At 50.6% G+C, this 24,904-nt stretch overlaps 1 protein-coding gene and 1 long non-coding RNA gene across 3 annotated transcripts in view; one reads left to right on the top strand and one right to left on the bottom strand.

Moving 5' to 3' along the window:
• Positions 1-286: 286 nt before the first annotated feature.
• LOC123354943 lies at positions 287-9,372 on the bottom strand. 2 transcript variants are annotated; one of them, XR_006574974.1, is made up of 3 exons: positions 9,285-9,372; positions 2,210-2,482; positions 287-1,457 (listed from the first exon to the last, which is right to left on the bottom strand). It is a non-coding gene; the product is annotated as an uncharacterized LOC123354943 (long non-coding RNA). The 2 variants fall into 2 exon arrangements; XR_006574975.1 differs by having other exon boundaries at positions 2,210-2,364.
• Positions 9,373-17,143: 7,771 nt separating this feature from the next.
• ADAMTS15 (ADAM metallopeptidase with thrombospondin type 1 motif 15) overlaps positions 17,144-24,904 on the top strand; it is a 28,718-nt gene continuing 20,957 nt past the window's right edge. Inside the window, exon 1 of the mRNA XM_044997165.1 lies at positions 17,144-18,551. Within this exon, the coding sequence (XP_044853100.1) occupies positions 17,586-18,551 (966 nt within the window). The 5' untranslated portion in view covers positions 17,144-17,585. The remainder of the gene's footprint in view (positions 18,552-24,904) is intronic.

The following is a 24,904-nucleotide window of genomic DNA, read 5'->3' as shown; positions in this document are numbered from 1 at the left end:
CTTGGCTAGAGCCCAACCACAGGAAACCCATCCCACTCCCCTAAGAATACTTCTTAGCTAATTTCATCAGCAAAGCTCCAAGTGCGATACAAAGGAGGGCAGTATTATTAGCCCCATTTTACAGATGGGGAAACCGAGGCCCAGGATGGTGAAGAGATTTGCCCAAGGTCACCCAGCAGGCCAGTGTCAGGCATAGACCCTAGCTCTCCTGAGTACCACTCTATCCACCAGGTGCACATACTGGTTTATTTCCACATTGCATTTCATACTCTTACTTTTAGTCCCCTTTTATACTACTATGGAAAAAAAAATCACATCTTTTCCTCCCATGTTTTGCCCTTTCCCCTGCTCAGTATTTCTCTTTCTTCAGTGAATTTAGCCCTGGAATGACACTGAACTCCTCTCTTCTACATGGTAACAGGCCTGGAGATGGGTGAGAGAATTGCACTTTCCATGGGCTTCTTGGTGCTTTTGCTGTCTCTGTGGAGATGGATGAAACACGCTGGTGATTTTGAGGATGTGCATTAGGCACCAGGCTGAGACGTGGCAACTCGTTCCATACAGGTCTTCACACACCCCTCACACGGCAGTTCCTTTTGGCCACTACGGACTGGTTCTTGATTTGACTAGGTCCCTTAGCCATGACAGATTTCCTAGCCCACTCTCAGTCCTCCAGTCCCCCCAGGCTTATGTTTCCTATGGCTCCTGAGACACACAAGCTCTGTCTTGTTTATCCTCATCAGCAGCTCTGATGCTGCCAGGCAAGCAATGGCCTGACAGGTCTGTGAGCCTTCTCCCTCTGCTGGGTGACTCCAAGAGAGCATGTGAGATGGAGGGGCAAGGCACATGGCATGAGTGGCTCCTGGCTGCACTATTTCAGTGATGGATCCATGAGCAAGCAGGGCTAGCCTAAGCCTGGCTTTGCAGCTGCAGGGCGAGCGGTCTGCCTCCCACAGCGTGGTGGCACCTGCACCATGATGTTGTATTGCCAAGGTCTCCTCCCCTGGGCCCTGAGATCCTCTCCACCCATCCCAAAGCCGCAGGCAGAAGAAAGCCAGGTTGTAGGGCAGTAGCAGAAGCCAGACTCCAGCATGAACTTCCCCAGCTGGGATGGGTTCCTGTGTGGGGCTTTCACCCAGCCGCTGGGGCAGGGAGGTGCTGCTCCCAGGCATGCAAGTTTTGAATGGTACAACAGGGGCATCACCGGGTGAAACCCTGCAGAGCTGGATGAGGGAAGAGGAAGGGCAAATCCTACTCGCTAGTGAAACTCGGGGACTGATGTACCTCCTGGCGACTCTGCAGCAGTTCAAGTAGGTGCAAACAGGAGGGGGCATTCTGCTTCTTTCCCTTGTGTGTGATCCTGCTCCACAGTCCCCTTCCTCATGCCCTGGGAGCACAGCACGCCTCCGGCCAGCTCCTCTGCCTCAGACCCTCTGACCCATCCACACAGCTTGAACCTGGGGGCCAGGAGCAGAGAGGTGAGCCCCAGCCAGAGGAGATGGGGAATTCCCCCCCCCAAATACATCATTCAGATAAGACAGATCAGTCAGGGAGCAGCTGCAATGTGACTCTGCCTTCAGTTTTAACACGGAGCAGGGGTCACAGATCGAACTGTGGCTGGGAATCCCACCCATCGGCAAATACCCCCAGTACCCTACAGCCCTGGGTAGGGCTCTTACAAGGGGCACGGTTTGAGATTGTGGGACAGTCTCCCGCCTACCGCAGAGGGAGCGAGAGGCGTGTGGGAGATGCTGCCTGCCCCAATGGGCCCCCGTTTAATTCAAGCTCTGCTCCTGCCAGCACAGCTGTGTTTGAGGGTTGTACTTATTTCCCCTTCCGCAGGGCCAGACTAGGCCACGGCAGGTCTGAGAGCTCAGGGGATGCTGGTGGACCACAGAGCAGAGGTTGTCATGGCACAAGGCCTCCCCAGAGGGAAAGGTGTAGGGCTCCCCCCAGCCTGTTTCTCACAGGCCTACCAGGCCCTGGGTTTGGGTTTGGCTCTAGATCTTGGGGGAAGAGAGGTGGAGAGTGAGATTCTGACTAGCAGCCTCCACCGCAGGCCAGGCCGGCCTTACACAATGCAATGTACTGGTTGGTGCCTATGGGTTCCACTGCCCCCGGAGGTCTATTAGAGATAAAAATCAGTGCAGCTACCCCGACAGCTAAGGATGATTCTCCCACAGAGGATGTATGAAGGCTTGTGGTTTACCTGCAATACCCCATCTTTGATGTCACAGGTTCCCAGTTCAGTGGTCGATCCATCTGCACTGATCCATTACAGGGTGGCACCTGGCTGTGGGATCCACCTTGTTTCAGGATGAGCTATGCCTGGCTTGGAGCACGTGTGTGCACCAATGACCCCTCCTGCAGGCCCAGAGAAGGTAAAAGTGCTGTTCCAGGTGGCAGATCTTACTTGGCCTCATGTGTCAGGCCACCGTGGAGCCAAAAGGCTGATGCTCTGTTTCCTAGGCAGGATGCAAAGCTGGTAGCAGAAGAGTTTAGACATTTTTTTGCAGACTTTCCCCCTCCACTCACTTGGCTGAAATGTCAAATGTCTAGAACTGGAAAGAAAGTTTTGCTACACCAGAGATCTCTGTACACAGGCAGCACAGATCTGCACAGGACAGATCTTTCAGACCAGAGTTGGCTGGTTCTAGGCCATCTGATTACCAAAACCTTGCCAGGGGCTGCAGAATACTGGCTGGTCACCTGGTTCTGGCTCCTCTTTAGTCCCAGCAGCTAGATCCCCGATGTAGTGGGAGGAAGCAGGTGGCCTAGTGGTTAGGAGCGTGAGTTTCCAGTCTCGGCTCTCAGTCTATCTGTAAATTGGGGGTAAGCGGCAGTGCCTTACCTCACTGGGGCGTTGAGGAGAAATTCATGAAAGATTTGGAGGTGCTCAACTATGGCACCGACAGCAGCCAAATAAGTATCAGTGATAAATTAAAGTCGGCTACCAATATGTCCAATACTGCCCCAGTGTTACTTGCCACATAGGCAGTTGCTGCAGGGATCTTGCATGTTTATGGAGGGGAAAGAGATGGGCTGTGCAAAGCCAGATGGGAGGGGAGGAATCTCTGACACAATCATTTTACTGAGAGAGAAAGGGTGGTTGTACGGTTACGGTGCAGGATTAAGTCTCATGAGTAGTGAGTTCACTCCTGGCTTTGCCACAGACTGTGTGACCTCGAGCAAGTCCCTTAAAAAGTCACAGGTGCTCAGTTCCCTTTGGCCAGGGCAGGGAGCCGATGGGAAAAGCGTGAGAATCCCTGCTCTAACTCTGCTGGGTTATAGGCTGACAAGGAACCAAATCATTGTAGAACAGCTTGCTCAGTCCACATGGGTCTTTGGATTGTGAATCCCCATTACACCAGGTTTATTCCAGAAGCGTAAACTAGAAAAGCACCAATCTACAAAGATCAGTCGATTTGGAAGGACAGTTCACCTACCCATTGCTTGTCCCAGGGCCAACAGAACTGGCCCCCTGGGCCCAAAGGAGGGTTGAACCTTAGAAAGGTTCAAGGGTTCCAGAAAAGAGCAGTTGGATGCTTTGCTGAAGCTCAGATAAACTACATGCAGCCCTCAGGCCTGCCAAGCTGGGCTGGAGGTGCGGTAAGAACTGACTTGCTTGTGATATTTAGGTATTTCCAGACTGAGCACCAGCCAATGCAGGCGTGACAGAAGAGTACCTCTAAGCAGTGCTGGAGCAGTGTCAGTCCCAGGATACTAGAGACAAGATTGGGGAGGTAATAGCTTTTATTGGACCAACGTCTGTTGGTGAGAGAGACAGACAAGTCTGAGCTACACACAGGGCCATCCCCTAGTGGGGTGCAGGGCTTGGGACGGAAGTGACAAATCAGTCACTTCCAGGACCGACCCATCACTTCCAAGACTGACTGTGGGGCCCGGAGTAGTCACCCTGATTCACCGAACCCCAGGGACGGCTCTGGCTACACAGAGCTCTTCAGATCTGGGAAATGTACTAAGCGTCACAGCTCAATACAAGATGGAGCAGATTGCTTAGCATCAGTAGGTAACACACGTTTAAGGACCCATTCAAGGTGAAGTGGCCCATACCTGGACAGTCTCAGAGCTCTGCAGAAATGAGACTTCCTGCCTGTTGGGAACTAGAGCATGGGAGCAGGGAATGCCGCTTGAAAAAATAAACTGGTTTGCTCATCCCTAGCCTCCGTGTAGAGGGGATCCGGAAGGGCAGAGACCTATGGAGCAACAGAAGAAATTCCTATTTCTTCCTCCAAACAGTTGCTTAGCAGGGTGGCCCACTCGAGGGGAATTGGCTGTCTTAAAGACTTTGGTACACCAGGGAATTCTGGCATTGCTGTAGTTTCACTAGTGAAAACCCCTAATTGTAGATGTGCTGCACAATGTACAAAAAGTGACTTGCATTAGTGAAGTTTACTCCACTTTTTACACCAGAATGATACATTTACACTAGGGGTTTGCACAAATGCAGCTACAAGCGTGCAAAACACTCCAGCGTAGACAGGACACACAACAATATTTGGGGCCCAAGTTTGAGCAATTCCTGTGTAAGAATTACTTTTTAACTAAGAATCAGGTGATTCACATGGGCTTGTCCTTTGGGGCCGTGTTCAGTAGAGTTTTCAGCAGAGGACGAGGCCCTGTACATTTACACTCTACTCTGGCTCCTAATCAGTTGGCATTGATTTGTTTAGACAAATGTGTAACTCTCCCAGGCCAACTGTGTATATCTGCAGCTTTCGCATGCATAAAATAGACAGATGGGTTCAGTGTATTTATATGGCCCCCCAGTCACTGTGGTATCCGAGCACCTTACAATCATTAGTGTATTTAGACACCCACAAGAGCAGAGCAGTGCTATTACTGCCACTGCACAGAGAGACTAAGTGAGCGAGAATTGCTCCCAAATTTCCCCAGGCCACCTAAGCTCCACACCAGTGTTATTTGGCGAATACCATGGGCCAGATTGATCGCTGCTGCAAAGCCTCTGAGTGCTTCGAATTACAGCGGGGATGGGTTTGGCCCTAGGTGTAGAACGGCCTCCAAACAGCTCGGTTTGATTCATCCTCTCTCCCTGGAGACAGGATACTTCTTCCTGACCAGGTGGTCAGGACAGAGGCTCCTGGCTCAGGCAGCGGGGAGAGCTCAGTTTGTCCGATTGGGCTGCAGTCCAGTTTCTGACGCAGCCAACATGACAAGTGGGGTAATAAAGCCAGAATTTCCTCCGCTAGAACCTTTCCACTCTATCTTTGGCTTCGAGCGCTCTACCAGGCTATTTTAAACTACGTCTCTTTTTGGACTGCAGCTTATGGGAGATACTTGGGGTTCTCCCCCCCGCCATCATTTGAATTTGCAAAGTGGCTTCAGAATGTTAAACAGCAAAATTCTCTGCCTTTGGCAACACACCAACAGGAGCAGAGAGAGTTGGGAGAAGGGCCGAGGAGGAAGCATTTGGATCCAGAGCAGATTTAAAATTCCACATTAGGTTGGGATTTTGAGTTTAAAATGAAGGCAAGGGTTCATGTTTGGATCCAGTGCTGCCCAGATCTCACTAGCTATTCTTGGGAGAGTTTAGCATCATCTGAACCAGATCTGGAAAAAACCAGCTCCTGTGTGTGGATACTATCTATTTTAGATCACACCACTCCCACTGGCAACCTACAATTCAGAGCTGACTCCCATCAAAGAGAATGGAATTACTGGAGTGTAAAGCAGCAAAATCCAGCCCCAAGTGCCTTGAAAGAGATTTACAGTGCAATTCAATCAGTGCATCTTTCTCCTGCTTCTTGTCTTAGTTGATTCACAGATGCATCTACAAAGGGCATCATGGTGTTTGCAGTTTCCATAACACCAAGAGATACCATTTAGATTTCTCTTTACTGCACCTTTAAAGGTAATAGAGCCTCTCTGCCAGCAGCAGGTCAGACACCAGGGACCATTCTGTGTTAGAGGTCACATGCAGAATAGTACAAAGAGAATCACTGCATGTTCTCTCTTTGACTTGAGGCAAAACAAGAAAGAAAGAACAAAGATAATCTGAAATAAAAATTCCACCTGTGACCCTATGAGCCCCTCAGTGCCAACTGGCCAACAGCCCACTGTTCTGTAATTCCATTCGTTACACCTAACATTTCTCTCATAGTTATCTGTAAAGAGCATCATGTGAAGTAGCAAGTAAGAGCTGGTGATGCCCCAGTAATCTGGAGTACTGTGTCCAGTTTTGGGCCCCACACTACAAGAAGGATGTGGAACAATTGGAAAGAGTCCAGTGGAGGGCAACAAAAATGATTAGGGGGCTGGAGCACATGACTTATGAGGAGAGGCTGAGGGAACTGGGGTTGTTTAGTCTGCAGAAGAGAAGAATGAGGGGGGATTTGATAGCTGCTTTCAACTACCTGAAAAGGGGGTCTCAAAAAAAAGGATGGATCTAGACTGTTCTCAGTGGTAGCAGATGACAGAACAAGGAGCAATGGTCTCAAGTTGCAGTAGGGGAGGTCTAGGTTGGATATTAGGAAACACTATTCCACTAGGAGGGTGGTGAAGCACTGGAATGGGTTACCTAGGGAGGTGGTGGAATCTCCATCCTTAGAGGTTTTTAAGGCCCGGCTTGACAAAGCCCTGGCTGGGATGGTTTAATTGGGGTTGGTCCTGCTCTGAGCAGGGGGTTGGACTAGATGACCTCCTGAGGTCCCTCCCAACCCTGACATTCTATGAATGTTGTTGCATAATGTATGTACCAATGGGGGATAAAAGGTTGTGTACATGTGCTGGAAAAGATGGTCCTGAAATATCATTTTGGCGCAGGCTTGATAAACAAGTTGGTTTTACACAAAGGGATGTTGATTTGCCTGTGTCTGTAATATAAACTGAGCATGGGGACACCAGAGACAACGGGCAGTTCATTGCATCGGAGATAAACCCCAGTTATGAGGAGAATGAGGAAACAGCATTGTGTTAGGACACCCAGCAGTCTGAACCCCAGGGGTCATCTTGACACTTGAGACAAAGACAGTGAATGCTGGGGACTGCAAGGAGACGCAAAAGAGCTTCTTAACCATCACTGAGAGATCAGCGCTCTCTGCATCTATCGATGGCCTCTCCTACCACAGAGGAGGCACGTGTTCCCTTCAGAGATTTGGAAATCTGTGTAATCAAGGGGACTGGGTTGGGAATCAGAAGAGCTGGGTTTACTCCCAGCTGTTCTACTGCCTGTGACCTACAGGTAAATCACTTCATGTCCCTGTGCCTCAGTTTCCCCCCACCCCATGTAACATAGGTGTAGTACTACTGCCTCCCCTTTATAAGGCACTTAAAGAGCTGTTATGTGTACTCCAGTAGCCCCTAGAAGGCCCAACCAAGATTGAGAGCCCCAAATCTGTGGATGAAATACACTACATGAGAGCTAAGTGTTAGCTCCCTGAGGCGTCCTCCTCCTCCAGCAATGCCCAATATCTGAGGCATCAAAGGCAGGCAAGTAAGTGATTTGACTGACTGCAATGCTTGACCCTGTGTGCGATCCCTTTTCACCTCCTCGAGGCAGGGCTGGCTCCAGGCACCAGCATTCCAAGCTGGTGCTTGGGGCACCAATCTGCAAGGGGCAGCAGTCCCTGTTGTTTTGCCCCCAAGCAGCGCGCCGAATTGCCGCCGCAGACAGTGGGGGGAATCCGTGTGCCCTTAGGGCGGCTCGCGCATTTCTGCGGTGGCAGCAGTTCAGCAGCAGCTTCTGTGTTTAGCTGTCCGCAGCAGCTTCAGCTAAACATAGAAGCTGCTGCGGAATTGCCGCCGCGGAAACACGCCTGCCCCCGCCGTCCACGGCGGCAATTCGATGCGCTGCTTGGGGTGACGAAAACTGTAGAGCCGGCCCTGCCTCGAGGAATTCTTACAGCAACAGACTGAGATATCCCAAGGGAACAGACACACATGTGGGAGATCTCCCCTGCTTACACATAAACTACTCTCTTCAGTAGTGAAGCCATCCAGGGACAATGTTAATCACAGATACATGAGATGCAGGGCATGAATATTCTCTCTAACCGACTCTCAAGAGAAAGATCATTACAAAGAAACCTGTGTCTTCCTTATGTTTTTCAAGAGCATCCCAGCAGCAACAAGACACACCTGCAAGTTGTCATCAGCGTCAGGCCCAGAGACACTGTGGTGTGGGGTGCATAGGGCAATCTGCAGCCCCATGGTATTAGGAGAAGGTTCTGGACTCATTCCCTTCTTTTGCCTTCCAACAGGACTGTCAAAAGTTTAATCCACAGGCTATTTCATTCCCCTCCTCTGTACAGCTGAAAGGACAACAGTCACCCTCTGCCCCCTTGTATATTAATATTAATGGGTGTCAAGGCCATTGTACAAGGCACTGGTGAAACCTCAGCTGGAATACTGTGTCCAGCTCTGGTCACCCATGCTGATCTTTGTATTGCTGCAGCACCTAGGAGCCCCGCTCATGGACCCAGGCCCCTGTGTGCTAGGTGCTGTACAAATATTGAACAAAGACAGTACATGTTCAAGAAAGGCAAATTCAAACAAGCGCAAGTGCAGAAAAGAGCTATTGGATGATCAGCACCAATCTCACAAGGAGCAGGTAAGAGCACTTCACCCTCATTTTCCAAGGTGAAACAAGCCAAGAGGGGATCTGATTGCTCTGAAAATACATCAGGTGAAGGTTACAGGGAACGTGTACCCTCGTGCAGCACAGGCCCAGCTCACCTCAGTTGCCCCTTTATCTGCCCATTCAGAGGAAAAGCATCTTTCAGTGGCAAATTCAAGCCCTTCTATTCATAGGGATGTGCCAGAGGCTGCAGACCCCTCAGGGCAAACACAGCTCCTCCCAACATAAAACAAGGTTACACCACAGCAGGTCTTCAGTCCCATTTGAAGGCCACCATTCCCAACACAGCCACCCCCCAGTCATAAGCCCTCTGTCCCACTTCCTTTAGCTCCTGTTCCAGGGCTCCCCCCCCCCAGAGAGTGCCAAGACCCACTTCTTTCCCAGGAGTCTTCTCCTTGTACCCCAAGTCAAGGCTCCTGCAAGATGGCTCCCTACAGCATTTCACTTCCCAACCCCATCACCTGAGATGTCTACCTCCACTCCTGGGGACCACCACCCCTAAACCAACCCTTTGCTTCTAGGCCTGGCTTGCACAGGCTATGCTGGTTCTTCCCCTCACTCCTCAGCAGAAGCCTTCCCACAACTTAGCAGGGTCCCCCAGCTCTAGCCAGTCCTCCAAACACCTATCCACAGCACTCATCACCAGCTGCTTACAGGTACCACTCACCTTCAACTTTTCTGCAGCTTTTCCCCTCTGGCAACTCTCTGCTGCACCATCCATTTCTCCTCCATTCTCAGGAAGCTCTCACCTGAACTCTTCCTCACTTCCACTCTAGCTCAGCCTCAGGCCTTTTATACTTTTATTCTGAAGCCCAATTGGGAGGCAGCTGACCAGTCACAGGTGCACTGGACCGCACTCTCTCTTAAAGGGCCAGTTGTGCCATTGGTGCCAACTGGCAAAGGGTTCATTGTTTTTCACAAGCAACTCCTGTCTCAGACCCGACAAACTCGCTACACCTAATACACCACTTTCATGGTATTTATCCATGAAGGGTAGCATGTGAGGGCTTTCCTGAAAGCTTGTAACTTATGAATACTCCTAATCACTGTGAGATGAGTGTAAGGGTAATATTTAGGGAATAATGTAACTATCCTTAGAACTATGTCTTGTGGCCTTGGAGTAAAAGCTAGTCACCAGGGAATGATGTGTCTTGGGGAGAGCCCATTCCAGCGGGAGGGAGGTGTCACCCCTCCTCTGGTGATGTAATACAAGGCTCAATTGTCTACCCTTGTCCCATCCTGGAACAGTCAATGGAAAACCGTCAAAGACAAGTGCAAACAATCAAACCCACTTGGAGGTGAAAAGGAACATTATAATAGACAGGGATGGCCCTGCCTGTGAACAAAGACAAAAGACAGATTTGGTATATCGCAGGGTGGAGAAAGACACCCTGCATCCATTCACTGAGGAGGTATCTTGCTGAGCAGGGGTGTGTTGTGAAAGATTGGGTACTGGCTCCGGGGGGCTAGCAAGCACTGCAAAAAACAGAACTTTGGGGTGAGGATCTACTTTGCTGGATAGAAAGGGTGACTATTAGGAAGTGTAGGCCCTAGGTTGCATTATCTGATTTTGTTTTGAGTATATCTACGTGTTTCCAGCATGCACATTTGTTTCAGCTGGAGGCTCTGTTTTTTCTTAAACAAAATTTCCTCTTGTTTCACTAGAACTGAACGTGCCTGCTGTGTGTGGGATAGGAGCAGTGGGCTGAGGGAAAACTGGTTAACTGGGGTACACTGCTCCTTTGGGAACAGGGGATCTGGGATGTCTGGGGGTGCCCAGTGGTCAGGGGCTAGATACCACAGGGGGACACTTTGAAGGGACTCGGCAGCTGGGCAGGTTCAGAGGTGGGTGCTTAAGCAGTTGACAGGTTGGCTGTGTTAGGGAGCTGACACCCAGCTGGCATAGGCAAGACCATTGGGCTGGAAGAGGTGGCAACTTGGTGACTCCCAGCCCTGGGTGCCCTGAGAAGCGTCGCACCAGTCACCCTATGACAGGTGGTAAACCCGGGGGTGGGGCAGGGGGAAAGGAGAGGTATTTAAACTAAAGGACAATGTTGGCACAAGAACAAACAAATGGGGTAAACTGGCCAGCAAGAAATTGAGGCTGGAAATTAGAAGCAGGTTTCTAACCATCAGAGGGGGGCTCTGGCACAGACCCCAATGGAAGTAGTCAGAGCAAACAATCAAACTAGCTTTAAACTGGAGCTTGCTAAATTTATGAGCAGGCTTCCATGATAGCATTGCCTGTGATAGCAGGGGATGGGCATCTGTGACCAAAGAGGTCCCTCCCAGTCCGATATTCAAGCCCCCATTCAAGCCTATTAGGATGCTATGGCCAGAAACCAGTGCCAGACCCTTGGAGGAGAGGCAGGTGATCAGGAACAGTCAACATGGATTCACCAAGGGCAAGTCATGCCTGACTAACCTGATTGCCTTCTATGATGAGATAACTGGCTCTGTGAATACTGGGAAAGCAGTGGATGTGATATACCTTGACTTTAGCAAAGCTTTTGATACCATCTCCCACAGTATTCTTGCCAGCAAGTTAAAGAAGTCTGGGCTGGATGAATGGACTATCAGGTGGATAGAAAGCTGGCTAGATCGTCGGGCTCTACGGGTAGTGATCAATGGCTCGATCTCTAGTCGGCAGCCGGTATCAAGAGGCGTTCCCCAGAGGTCAGTCCTGGGGATGGTTTTGTTTAACATCTTCATTAATGATCTGGAGGATGGGATGGATTGTCAGCAAGTTCACGGATGACACTTAGATGGGGGGAGAGGTAGATACGCTGGAGTGTAGGGATAGGGTCTAGAGTGACCTAGACAAATTGGAGGATTGGGCCAAAAGAAATCTGATGAGTTTCAACAAGGACAAGTGCAGAGTCCTGCATTTAGGAAGGAAGAATCCCATGCACTGCTACAGGCTGGGGACCAACTGGCTAAGCAGCAGTTCTACAGAAAGGGACCTGGGGATTACAGCGGGTGAGAAGCTGGATATGAGTCAGCAGTGGGCCCTTGTTGCCAAGAAGGCTAATGGCATATTGGGCTGTATTGGTAGGAGCATTGCCAGCAGATCAAGGGAAGTGATTATTCCCCTCTATTGGGCATGGTGAGGCCAGATCTGGAGTATTGCGTCCAGTTTTGCCCCCCCCCCCCACTACAGAAAGGATGTGGACGAATTGGAGAGAGTCCAGCAGAGAGCAATGAAAATGATTATGTGGCTGGGGCACACAGGGGCGGCTCTACGTGTTTTGCCGCCCCAAGCACGGCAGTCAGGCGGCCTTCGGCGGCGCGCCTGCGGGTGGTCCGCTGGTCCCGTGCCTTCGACATACCTGCCGCCGAATTGCCGCCAAAACCGTGGGACTGGTGGACCTCCTGCAGGCATGCCGCGGAACGCTGCCAGACTGCTGCCCTCGCAGGGACCAGCACGCCGCTCCCCGCGGCTTGCAGCCCCAGGCATGCGCTTGCTGCGCTGGTGTCTGGAGCCACCCCTGGGAGCACATGCCTGATGAGGAGAAGCTGAGGGAACTGGGCTTATTTAGGTGCAGAAGAGAAGGGTGAGGGGGGATTTGATAGCAGCCTTCAACTACCTGAAGGGTAGAAAAAAGATGGAGCTAGGCTGTTCTCAGTGGTGGCAGATGACAGAACAGGAAGCAATGGTCTCAAGTTGCAGTGGGGGAGGTCTAGGTTGGATATTAGGAAACACTATTTCACTAGGAGGGTGGTGAAGCACTGGAATGGGTTACCTAGGGAGGAGGTGGAATCTCCATCCTTAGAGGTTTTTAAGGCCCGGCTTGACAAAGCCCTGCCTGGGATGATTTAGTTGGGGTTGGTCCTGCTTTGAGCAGGGGGTGGGACTAGATGACCTCCTGAGGTCCCTTCCAACCCTGAGATTCTATGATTCTATGACACTAGCCCGGTCCATCCCAAGTTTGACGCACAGGGAAAAAAAACCAGGAGTTGAGTTGCATGTTAAAATAACAGGGTTTTGTTTTCTTTAGACATGTGGCCACAAAGAATAAACAGAGTGGGAGGGTTAGATTAGAGCAAAAAAATGTCAGATTCAAAATGCCCATGTGCTCTGCTTGGGAGCTTTGAGTCATGGATTCCGGCAGGGCTTTCTGATTTGTGAGGATCCCCAGCAGCGGAGCCATGGTGAAAGAGAATTGGGTTATGAGTTGCACCTCCATTCCTGCTGCCAGAGGCAGGGATCATGTAGTGGGATAATTCCCTGAATGTCAAAGGAATGAAGAGCAATGAGATGAAAAGGCTGATTTTTAAAGGGTGGCATCCCCTAGGCTTCTATTCCCTGCCCATATGGCTGAATCACACTCTATAATTCTTCACTGAATTATGGAACAAAGGCCTTAGAATCCTGCTTGAGTAGGACTTAACTTGTACCTTGTCCTGGCCCTCTGCACCAGTGAGCATTTCACCCACGGTGCACTCTGCATCCATGTGGGATGTGTGATGTTAGCCTCCAGATAAGGGACATCCCTTCAGATACCAGGGGACCAGGCAATGATACGGAGTGTTGTCCACCACCCCCATGCAGTGTCGGTGTCAGATTGGGAGATTGGCCCATGGCCACATTCAAATCTGAATTCAGATTCTGAGCATCCCTGGACTTTGAGAATGTTTGGATCCAGGAGTTTGGTTCAGGCTCCTCTCTCCAGCATTGAGTCCTCAGAAGCCGGGTCCCCTGTCGTGTCTTGAGTTGCTCATACTTAAGCCTGGCCTTCTCCTCTTGCACATTCATTAACTGTGCTTCTGAGTCCATCTCAAAACATGTCCACATCAGGGCACACAGAATCTGATGCGTTATCAGGTTCAGTGTGAGATTATCTGAGGGGTTCCCTCCTCTGCTCATTACTTTCTGACTGCAGCATGCAAAAGAGAAAGCTTGGATAAGAACCCAAGTTTACCAGGCTATCAGCATGCAGGCGGGACTCTGTTTAGCTGGGTTAAATTAAGGATCCTCCGAGCAGTTCGGAAGGTCTGACATGAAACATGAAGTATGAATTCCCAGCTGAACCCAAGTCACTGCTGAGTTTTGGCTGGTGTACAAACGGAGTTTGATTCATTAAAGTCACTGAAAAAAAACAGGAGTACTTGTGGCACCTTAAAGACTAACAAATTTATTGTAGCATGAGCTTTCGTGAGCTAAAGCTCACTTCTTCGGATGCATAGAATGGAACACACAGACAGGAGATATTAGCTAAAATTATGGGTTCATCAAGTCTGATTTTTGGGTCACAAGTTCAGCTGGAAGGTAGTTTATGGGGTGACTTGATGGTGAATCCAGTCAGTGGTGAGATCCTGGTGCTAGGACAGGCAGGATTGCAGGCCAAGCAGCTCACACTCACCCTTAGGCAGGACTGTTGGTTTATATTTTGGAAATGCATAAAATTCTTCTGCTACCATCACTTCCATGCCAAATCATTTAAATCACATCAAAACCACCATGTCTACATGACCAGCTTAATTTACCATTAAATCAACTCGGTGGAGTAAAAACAAGCCTTTGCTTTGAATACGTGACTTATGTATAAGCTGTTAACTGTAGAGCATTATTTAAATGCATGTGTCTAATTCAAGCATAAAACCATTTAGCATGGAATGAGAGAAGCCAAAGATGGAAAAAACCTATTTGGTCACCTTGTGCATCCCTCCTGATCAGTACGGGATTGTTCCATACAGTATGATCGCCAGTGCTTTGGCAGCTGACAAAGACACTATAGGCCCAGATTCTCAAAGGATCAGTGGAAGTTAGGAGCTTAAATACATTTGAGGCTCTTACACTCCCCCAGACATCATTCCATACATCTGTTGACACTACTCCAATTCAGCAAGGCACAGGAGCAAGTACATGACCTTAAGCATCATTAAAGTGACGGAGACTCCTTGTGGGCTTAAGCACCTTGCTGAATCAAAGCCAGTGTGCTCATTGCTGTAATAGCTTATTATTATTACTCCCAAAGACTCCAATCAGGATCAGGGCCCCATTGTACTGGATGCTGTTCCGCAGAGAGTCAGAGAAACAGGTCTTGTTCCAAAGAGACTGCAGTTTAATGCAAGTCAAGAAGTAATAAACATGTAATGAACAATTGGAGGGAAGTGGGGAATGAGACACTGGAATTACAACACCAGACAAATAGCCCAAGGATTGCATTGTCTCCCTTGCACTGGGACATGCCCAGAAAGTATGTGTGCTAAAGGTTTTGTCTGGGGCAGTTATTGTCAAATGCACATAGGCTGAGATTTGCAAGACAGTGCAGGGGATTTAGCCGCACATCTCCGCTAACATTAAACCCTGCTCTGAAGAGCCCAGGCATCTTTACCATGGGCCAAATTCTGCTACCTTGATTCATTGGGCTAAATTGTGACTTGGACAGCACATCAATGCAGCAGAGGAGGAGGGAATAAGAGCCCTCACTTATGCCCCAGGGCAACCCTGACCTTGAGCCTGAGTGTATGAGAGTAAACAGGGCTAAGTGCTCAGATGGGGGAAGATTTTCAAGCACTATGCATCCAGTGTGCCAGACTGCTTTGAAAATCCAGCTACTTATTTTGGTGCCTAAATGAGAGCAGAGCGCTTCTGAAAATTCCAGCCTTTTTCCAGCAAAGCAGGCGTGTGGGGAGGGGCATAGGTGGAGACTTAACCCCACCCCCTCCATTCATTGGTTGGTGCAGCTAAAAGTGTGTGTATTAACTAACCGTTGGTAAAGGTTAGTAGCAAATTACTAGCCTGCAGGAGGCTGGTGGGGAGCAGAAGGGAATTGTGATGGGGGGCAGGCAGGACATTTTTTTTTTAATTTGGAAAATTCTCACAGGAGGCGAAAACAATTTCCTTGTCCTGAATTGGGCCAAAAATCAAAATCTTGAAAAATTTCATGAACCAACAAATTATTAGTGTTATTTTTTGTTTGGGCCAATTGAAATGTTTCCCTTTGATCATTTTGAAAAGTTTCATTTTGATTTTGCCCTTTTGTTCATTCTTAACTTTGTTTTTAGTAGAAATTAAGTGAAATTTCAAAAAAGACAAAAGTCGGTTTGAACTGTAAAACCCAAAGTTTTTCCATTTGAAAAAGTTAAACTAGGACCTTGTTACAATTACAAAACTTAATTTTTTTCCAATGCTTTTTCAAGTCAGGAACTTTCTCCAAACCAAACTGGGTGACAGAGGATGGATCACTTAAGAATATAAGAACATAAGAACGGCCATACTGGGTCAGATCCAAGGTCCATCTAGTCCAATAGCCTATCTTCTGACAGTGGCCAATGACAGGTGCCCCAGAGGGAATGAACAGAACAGGTAATCACCAAGTGATCCATCCCCTGTTGCCCATTCCCAGCTTCTGGCAAACAGATGCTAGGGACACCATCCTGCCCATCCTGGCTAATAGCCATTGATGGACCTGTCCTCCATGAACTTATCTAGTTCTTTTTTGAGCCCTGTTCTAGACTTGGCCTTCGCAACATCCTCTGGCAAGGAGTTCCACGGGTTGACTGTATGTTGTGTGAAAAATACTTCCTTTTGTTTGTTTTAAACCTGCTGCCTATTAATTTCATTTGGTGGCCCCTAGTTCTTGTGTTATGGGGTCACCAAATGAAACTAATAGGCAGCAGGTTTAAAACAAACAAAAGGATGACCTGTTCTGTTCATTCCCTCTGAAGCACCTGGCCACAATTGGAAGACAGGATACTGGGCTAGATGGACCATTGGTCTGATGCAGTATGGCCGCTCTTATGGTCTCATGTTCTTTCCCTTTCCCCACCCACAGTCTTGGATTCAAGAAATTGATATTTTGGGGTGAAAAAAAACATTTTGTGGCAAAAATTCCAGCCAGTTCCAACGGCGATTCTAGGAGCCAGTATTCCTTCCTTGGGACATTCTTGGGGTGACACCACTATATGCCGTGTCCTTGGGAGGGAAGCTAGCACACTGATTTCAGTAGGATCAAAGGCATTATTCAGCAAGTGCCGGGGAGGCAAGCTCAGGTTCTGGCTCTGAGGGGCAGAACTCGGTGTAACACTAATTTTAAATCAAATCTCCAAACTGCCAGGGCAATGGCAGAAAGGTTCCTTGTTTTAAAGACCTTTTTTTTTTTTTTTTTTTTTTTGCAACCAGTGGTCAGCAGTGAAGACTAATAGCTTCTCGGCAAGATAAAGCCAGCACTAATTAGGAGAAGGGAGACACAATGCAGCCTTTTTTAGACCCTCTAGTGCATTGCCTAGCGAGCCCTTTTTACATAACATGCCCTTGGCACTTCTTCTTGAGCTGTCAACACTCTGGGAGGGTCAGAACACTCAGATCCACAAACAAACACAATAATAAAGCAGGACAACAGACCCAGGGAAGCCAGGACTTTAATCAAAAACACCGCCCCCCCCCGCTCCCCCAACAAAAATTAAATCAAATCAAATCAAAGCTGCCAAAACAACCCCAAAGTGGAACAAAGTGCAAAGCAGCTGCAGGGGAGGAGAAGGGGAGCAAAGACCAAGAATAACACCAGCAACTCCAGCAGTTTGGTCACAAGCTGTTCTGGCTCTTTAAAAACGTGCAGCCCTGTGCAGGGATAATAGTATTTGGAGAGCTACAAGTGGCTGAGGGCAGGTCCAATAAGCGCCCTCAGCACCTCCCTCCCCCCCCCTCCAAGAACTCTGGTTACAAATCCTCGCTCTTTTGCCCATGGCAGAAATGTATATAAACCCCCAGAAAAGCAGATGCACTTGAAAAGACAGGTACGGGGGGCAGGGGCTGGGGAGCCCCTCCACGGGCGCTGGAGTTGGAGAGGCAGGTGCTGAGAAGAGCGCGCTGCTGGGGATCCTGACCGCTGGATTACCGGTGCGGGCGGGCTTAGGTGCAGGCTTTGATTGTTTCTTTCCCCCTCGCATGCCTGGCTCAGGCTGCTGCGGCTGCTGATCTGGAACTGCCCCCTCGCCATCCCTTTCGGCAGCGCCTGGGATCATGCTGCTGCTTCCGGGCATCTTTGGGCTGTGCCTGGCCGTCCTGCCCTCGCTCTGCTCCCCCCTGGAGAGCGAGATCGTGACCCCGCTCCGCTTAGACCCGGACATCAATGGCCGGCAGTATTTCAAGAGGGGCCCGGAGGAGCCCAGCCCCCAGGGGGTGATTTTCCAGATCACCGCTTTCCAGGAGGATTTCTACTTGAACCTGACTCCAGACGCGCAGTTCATTGCGCCCGCCTTCGCCATCCACTACCTGGGCGCATCCCCCAGCGCGGCCCGGGAGCGCCCCGACCTCAGGCACTGCTTCTACTCCGGAGATGTCAACTCCGACCGGGAATCCTTCGCAGCCCTCAGCCTCTGCGGGGGGCTCCGGGGGGCTTTCGGGTACCGAGGGGCGGAATATCTCATCAGCCCGCTCCGGAATGACACCGGGAACGGGGCGCTGAGGAACAGCCAGGGGGAGCACCTCTTGCAGCGCAGGAGCGCGCCTATCCAAGCCGGAGACCCCACCTCCAGGTGCGGCGTGGGCTCCAGCCTGAACCCGGCCATCCTGCAAGCGCTGGAGAAATACAAAGGCTCCCACCAGCAGCGGAAGAAGCAGCCGAACGAGACCAGGCTGCCCAGGAAGAGCGGCCGCGCCAAGCGCTTCGTCTCCATCCCCAGGTACGTGGAGACGCTGGTGGTGGCTGACGAGTCCATGGTGAAGTTCCACGGGGCTGACTTGAAGCACTATCTGCTCACCCTCATGGCCACGGCGGCCAGGCTCTACAAGCACCCCAGCATCCTCAACCCCATCCACCTCGCGGTGGTCAAGTTCCTGGTCATCGGCCAGGACGACAAAGGGCCCAAGGTCACCGGGAACGCGGCGCTCACCCTGCGGAACTTCTGCGCCTGGCAGAAGAAGTGGAACAAAGTGAGCGACAAGCACCCCGAGTACTGGGACACCGCCATCCTCTTCACCAAGCAGGTGGGGCTGGGGGCCGCGCGCGGGGAGGGGGGGGGCGCCGCAGGGGTGGGGGGCAGCGGGCCCGGCTTTCCTTCCCCCCGGCACTGGCTGGGACAAGGCCCCGGGCCAAGCGCAGCACTGCACCCTTGCTGCAAAGCTGCCCACGCGCAATGCACGCTGCGCGGCTTGCGCAAAGCAAGCCCCGTTCCGCTGCCAACCCTGCAGCCTCGCAGGTGAGCGCTAGATTGTCCTAGCAAAGGCAGGCCGGCTTGAGGCATGCGCAAAAGCGCCGTCTGGATTTTGCAATGTCACTTAACTTACAGAGTATTTCTGTTCTGGTTGCTCTGGCCAATACGGTCCGGTCTCCCCCAGCTCCAGCCTCCCAGAAAGCGCTGAGTGATAGGAACCACTAGCGTGGATTTAGCATTGAATCTGCGGGTGCGCCTCGTGGCCAGTAGGAGGCGCTCTAATGATGAAATGTAAAGCAGCTCAGGCTATTCCAGCAGAGCTGTGCGTGTGGATCCTGGGTCATTAGCTTGATTCTCAGTTCCAAAGGCAGGGGGAAGGCTGAATAACAGCCCTCCTCCCAAACAGCCGGTTACAGATTTCTTCAAGGGCCCGAACTCGGGCTGGAGGGCAAAGATGATGGTGAGGGCAGAGGGTCGAATCAGAAATACAGGGCAGCCCAGGGCTTCTGCTGGATGCATGGCATGCATGGAATGCCTTCTGAACAACAGCCCAGAAAAATCACTGCCACAGGCTGCATGCAGCCAGGAAACCGTTCGTGGTGACTAATTTCTCCATGGTGCATTTTCACCAGCCACTTTGCAGGTATTTTATATCTGACAGGTAGGAGACCCCCATGCCCAGCACTAGTATCTATCGCAGCTCCTGAGTCTCTGATACAAAACAGCAGAGGTGGGGTCACACTGGGGCTCCCAACAGGGCACAGGAACTTGCTTCTCTTTGCAACCTGCTCGAGTCCATCTGAGGACAGCCTCAGAAGCGGAGCAAGCATCCGGCCCTGGTTTCCGAGCCTTCCTCCTCAGCTGGGAGTAGCTGGAAAGCTCAGGCCTGGAGCCGGTGCCGTGCATTGCACCTGCCAAAGAGAGAGCCTCTCCCAGCTTCACACTTCCTCTGACTCATTCGCTTGAAGAGCCCCATGAGAACCTGGAACTTCTCTCCTCCATTGGTCCTGAGTGAATTTAGTGCTGGTGAAAGGCATCAGATCCCTGCAGGCTGGAGTCCTCTCCCTGTCCACAGAACAAGTACGGCACAAGCAGCAGTCGAGATGGCTTCCCCACAGCCCCTGCTGCTGTGGTCTGGAGGGAGACCCTCTGAGGCTCCGCTGAGAGATGGAAGCATTAGATCTGATGTGTTTCAAGCTCTTTCTCTGAGTCCCTGGACTCAGCTGATGCCGCCAGCAGTGGGGCCAATGTCAGTGCTGTTTGGGATGATTGTTTTGCTGCATGGTTAACTGTGCAATGGGAACAAGACTGAGAGCGGCAGCTCACTTGGCATGGGCCCCTAAACAGCCAGCAGATGGGAATGAGTGACTTTCAGTCACCGCCCACTCGGACTGGATGCAAACAGATGACATGCTTGAAACTTCCTTGGAGAAAGTCTGCCACACTCAGATAGCCTCTGGGCTCCTGACTGCCCTCGATCCCTGGGAGGAATCCCACTTCTCCCCATGGGAAATGCTTGCACACATCAAGTTTGATATTTGCCCCTTAAAATACTCAGAATACTTCACCCCAACTCGTTAAAGCACTCTGGGCTTTGCACTCCCTTTTCCATGGCTGCTGTTTGCTGAATCACGTCACATTGCTGCTCGGATGCTTATGTGTATATTGAAGCTTTTTCCTTTCTGCTACAGTGATGAGTGCTATTGACAGACTTAACTAATCACCTCCAATTACCTACCTGGGCCTTCAGACCAACATAGGCTAGATTGTACTCTCAGCTACCCCTCTGCAGTTCCTACACAGTGTGTAAACCAGGACAGAATCTGGCTCAGTGGACCGAATCCTCATCCTGTTGTTGAAAGCAATGGGAACTTGGTCACTGGCTTCAGTGGGACCCCGATTTAGGCCAGTGACCATGATACCGTGTGGTTATAGACATTAATGGGGTGAGATGTTACTTGCTGAATTTGGAAATCACCGATGGAAGGTGTCGGGCAGGAGAAAGAGGCTAGTCAGAAAAAGAGGAAGTGTCTATGAATACACGATATCATGGCAATCACCTATGGTGGGTTGGACAATAGGGAAAAAGCTCATAGAATAGTGACAGTGATTCTTCAATTCTCTTTTCTCTACCTCCCTGCCAACCTGCTCTCTTTATTCTGGGGGATTAGATTCCAGAGCGGAAGCTGGGGGGGGGGGGGATTCCATACCTCGTGTCCTAGTAAGGCACTCACGGAAGGAAAGCCTATTGACACCACAAGACTTAATGATCAATGTGATATGAGCACCACAGACCTGTGACAACAACTAGCAACCTCTGATCTAGCCTGGAATGGGAGCAACACAACCAGTGACAATTTCAGCAATGGAAATTCATCTCCTCAGACCACGTCCTTTAGCCGGACACAAATCTCTTTAATTGGGAACAAAGGCACATGGCCCGATCCCAAGCCTGCTCAAGTCAACCGCTTCGATTGGGCTTTGCATCGGGCCCTGTCTGGTTTACGACTGTTGCAAGAACAGGCAACTTGTCGACACTGTTCCCTAATGGGCCAGATTCACCCCGGCATAAACATGTCGAGGTTACTGGAGTTACACCAGGGATGAGTTTGGCCTTAAACATGCACGTGCTGCCACATTGGCTGCATTTTTTACGCATGACAAACCGTCCATTCCTGAAACCCCAATGCAAGGGCACATGATCAACGGAGACATCTGCCTTCCCTGAACTCATCCAGCTGTGGTCTCCTGGTACCCAAGAGTTTATCTCCCTGCCAAAAGCTGTTACATAAACCCTTAACTTTTATTTCGTTTAAAGGGCAATTGATAGGCAGTTTCCAGTTGTAGTCAGCAAGTCGCTGATAGATGGAGTTGTCCTTTCTCAATCTGGCATCAGGCGCTCCCACACAGCCTTGTTTGCTATGATGTCAGTTGCTCTGGATTGCGGATATATCCTTGGTGAACTCATTCTGTGCATCTGGCCAATTCAGGTCTGCCAACCAAGTGTGAGCAAGAGATCTCGATCTTCCCACTTTAGCTGGCGCTTGAATAAGGGGCCATTGGCGCATACGGCATTAAGATGCACAGCCGCCCCTTGTGACTGCACCTACGGAATGGAGAATGGTTCTGCAAGCGGTGTCCAGTAACTTGGCTGCATTTACAGCCATCTGGAAACTGATGCTCTGCAGCTTTGTCCGGCTTGACATCTGCCAACGATGACCATGGAAGTTCTTAAACTGTCTACTGTCGTTAAAGGGCTGGCTTTGCCAAACAGCTGTTCTCTTTACTGCTGTGCACCAGAGGCGGGAGAGGGTATAGAATTCCGTTACCCATGGACTCAAGGGTGGGGAGCTCAGAAAACAGGCAGCTGATAATGAAAAGCTCAAGCAGCTTTGAGTTAGGCTGACCCAGTTGTGTGTTTGTGGAGGGAGGAAGTTCCATCCTCTGAGTGCTTGACACAACTGCTGCAAGTTCCCTGCAGCCAACCTGCAAAGCATGCAGAAAGACACTGATTATGAATCACTGGGGAGGCGGCCAAGCCTGGAAGGAGAAATCCAATGGGGACAGCAGCGAGTGGTTGCATAATCCTGAGTTGCTTTAGTGGGGATAAGGAGAAAGCTGAGCATCATGGGATTATGGACCCCACGGGAGATGGGACCACAGTCGCTATGCTTGGCTGGCGAGAGGCAATGGCTCGGGTTCCACGTGGAGATGGTGGCATCTCTGCCAAGTTGCGGCAATGACAGTGTGTGTAGGCTGTTCTCCAATACCCACACAATGGAGGGGCATGAAAGAGGGCGGGCTAGGAAAGTCTAGGAAGGGACGGAGAAGAAATACCCCCTCTTAGAACTTGAACACCCTCATGCACAGAGCTACCTACCTTAGGAAGGAGGAGGAGAGGGGGAATTCTTATTCTATACTCCATTAACTCAGGAGTTTTTGGATTCAGATGGCGGAACACATCTTCTGCCCAGTTCATCGTCTCATGGCGGTGGGCAAATAAAAAAGAAGCATGTAGGCCCCCTGGCGACCCTCCGTGATGTTTGAGAAAGGAGCGTGGGCAGCGTGTGCATCTGTTTCATCTCCCACGAGCGCAGCTTGGCAGGGTCAGAGAACGGTCTACCCGGGAAGGATAGGTTCTCTTGCCTTGCTCTGCACTGACTCTGTCACCCTGGACGAGTTACTTCATCTCTCTGTGCATCGGTTTCCCTATTTGTGAAGTGGCCGGAAATACAGGGTTATGGTGAGGCTCGGGGCCTCGGGATGAGTGGGCTGTTGGAGCAAAGTATTATCACCTTGTAAAGGGCCAGAGGGCAGAGCCAGACCAGGAGAGCTGTGTCTAGATCAGGCAGGGAGCTGGCATGACAGGCAAGGCCTTAGTATACTGTAAAATCCCATTCTTGGACCGGTACTAGTATCATTTTCAGCATAGCCAAGACGAAGTGAAATAATGAGCATGACTTATCTGTGAACATTCTGCAAATCCCATTGGATGCAGCAGCTGTAACTGGGCTGTTTCCACCTTCCACCCTTTTCCCATCATAGTCAGATCTGAGGGGATTTTAAATGGGTGTCACTTGCGTATGCGGTTAGCATTTTCCTGGCTTCCAGTGGGATGGGAAAGCTCTCCCTAATCCAGGCTCGGATGCTTTCAGCCCCCTCTCGAGTTTTGGTGGAATCATGTTACACTACTTGATGCTGGAATCTCTGGGGAAATTCTCTGGCCTGTGCTATGCAGAAGATCAGATTAGATGAGCCTAAGGAATCCATTAGCCTTAAGATCTCTGAGGATTCAGGTAGGAAAGGAGACTGTTTTAAGGAAGGAATAGTTTGTTTGCCTCTTGCTTTGGATTCTTCCTGCTACCTCTTTCTAACATGTAGTCTGCCTATCTAGGCATCTATAAATTGCCATCCCCGTAGTACATAGCTCCTGCCTCTTCCCCGTAGTCCCACTAACAATCTGCCCTTGTGCTGCTACTGCAAAATCTTCCTGCGTTTAGGAATATGCTTTGCCCAGCTGCACATTTTGGGCTTGGTCCTCTCCTGTCTTGCCCCTGTGCAAGGCGGGTGCAAAATGCTGTGAGGCGAGGAGCCTCCACTCGCTTGCACCAGTGGTGCAATTTCACACCCACACATTGCACAAGTGTCAATGCTGACACGAGGCTGTGGAGGGTCAGGCTCTTTGCATTGCAAACTCTCACTCTCTTTTCTCTTTTGTTCTTCTCATTTACTCCCCCTATTTCCTTCCCTTCCCCATGACCTAATTGCCCCCTCTCTTTTCTCCCTCTCTCCTCTGTTCTTCATGCCCATCTGCTCTCTGTAGAGTCTCTCCCCATACAGAGGAGATGCTATCCCATTGTTTCTCTGGGGGCCCCCAGACACGTCCCCAATCCCATGTTTTGGAATCTCTTACTCTGCTGACTCCTCTTTGAAACTCCCCTCACTCTGTGCCCCTTCACTGACCTTTCTGAGCCAGGTTTGGGAGCTGGCTGGACCTCCAGCGTGGCTGGAGGAGGGATTCTCAGTGGGGGTGAGGGGCACGGCAGGTGGGTGTGGCGCTGCCATCTGGCATTTCAAAGGGGAATGGCACCAGGAGGCTGAGGTTCAGATTTGAACCCAGGCCCAGAGATTAAAGGAGGGCCGGGGAAGAGCTGCTTGTTAATCTATCCCTGCAGTCAGCGGACAAGGTTCGCAGCAGTAAGTGGGTCAGTGTGTCAGTGCAGGTGTTCGGCAGGGAGCCAAGAGCGCTCTCAGCCAGCAAGGAAACAGGAACTCTTAAAAGAGCAATGAGCAAGGAGACTCCGCCGGCCGGCCTCTTCCCGGTGTGGCCCCACGGTGCCCTCGCCCCTTTTAACCAAGGCCGTTTGCCCTCAGTGGCTCTGCCTGTGGCAGATCCTCAAGCAGACTTACCTAAGCTGCAGCCCGGGGCTGCTTTGCTTCTCGGTCCCAGCAGGGAGCAAATGAGCCTAGAACTGGGAATCAATGGTTGTTCTGTAAACACGAGGCCATCTTCAGCTCAACACTGGCTCCTTCACAGAGTGCTGAGAAGGGTCCCGGCACCTGGCTTTCCCTGGCCAGTTTGAGGCATCAGCCCTTACTTGTACTGATACTACTACAACTCTGCCCTGACTAGTGTACAGCTCCAGGCACTTTACAAAGGGAAGGTCAGTATCAGTAGCCCATTGT

This window comes from Mauremys mutica, chromosome 22, assembly GCF_020497125.1.
Source record: "Mauremys mutica isolate MM-2020 ecotype Southern chromosome 22, ASM2049712v1, whole genome shotgun sequence".
NCBI classification, from domain to species: Eukaryota; Metazoa; Chordata; order Testudines; family Geoemydidae; genus Mauremys; species Mauremys mutica.
This window is presented reverse-complemented; position numbering and strand designations above follow the sequence as displayed.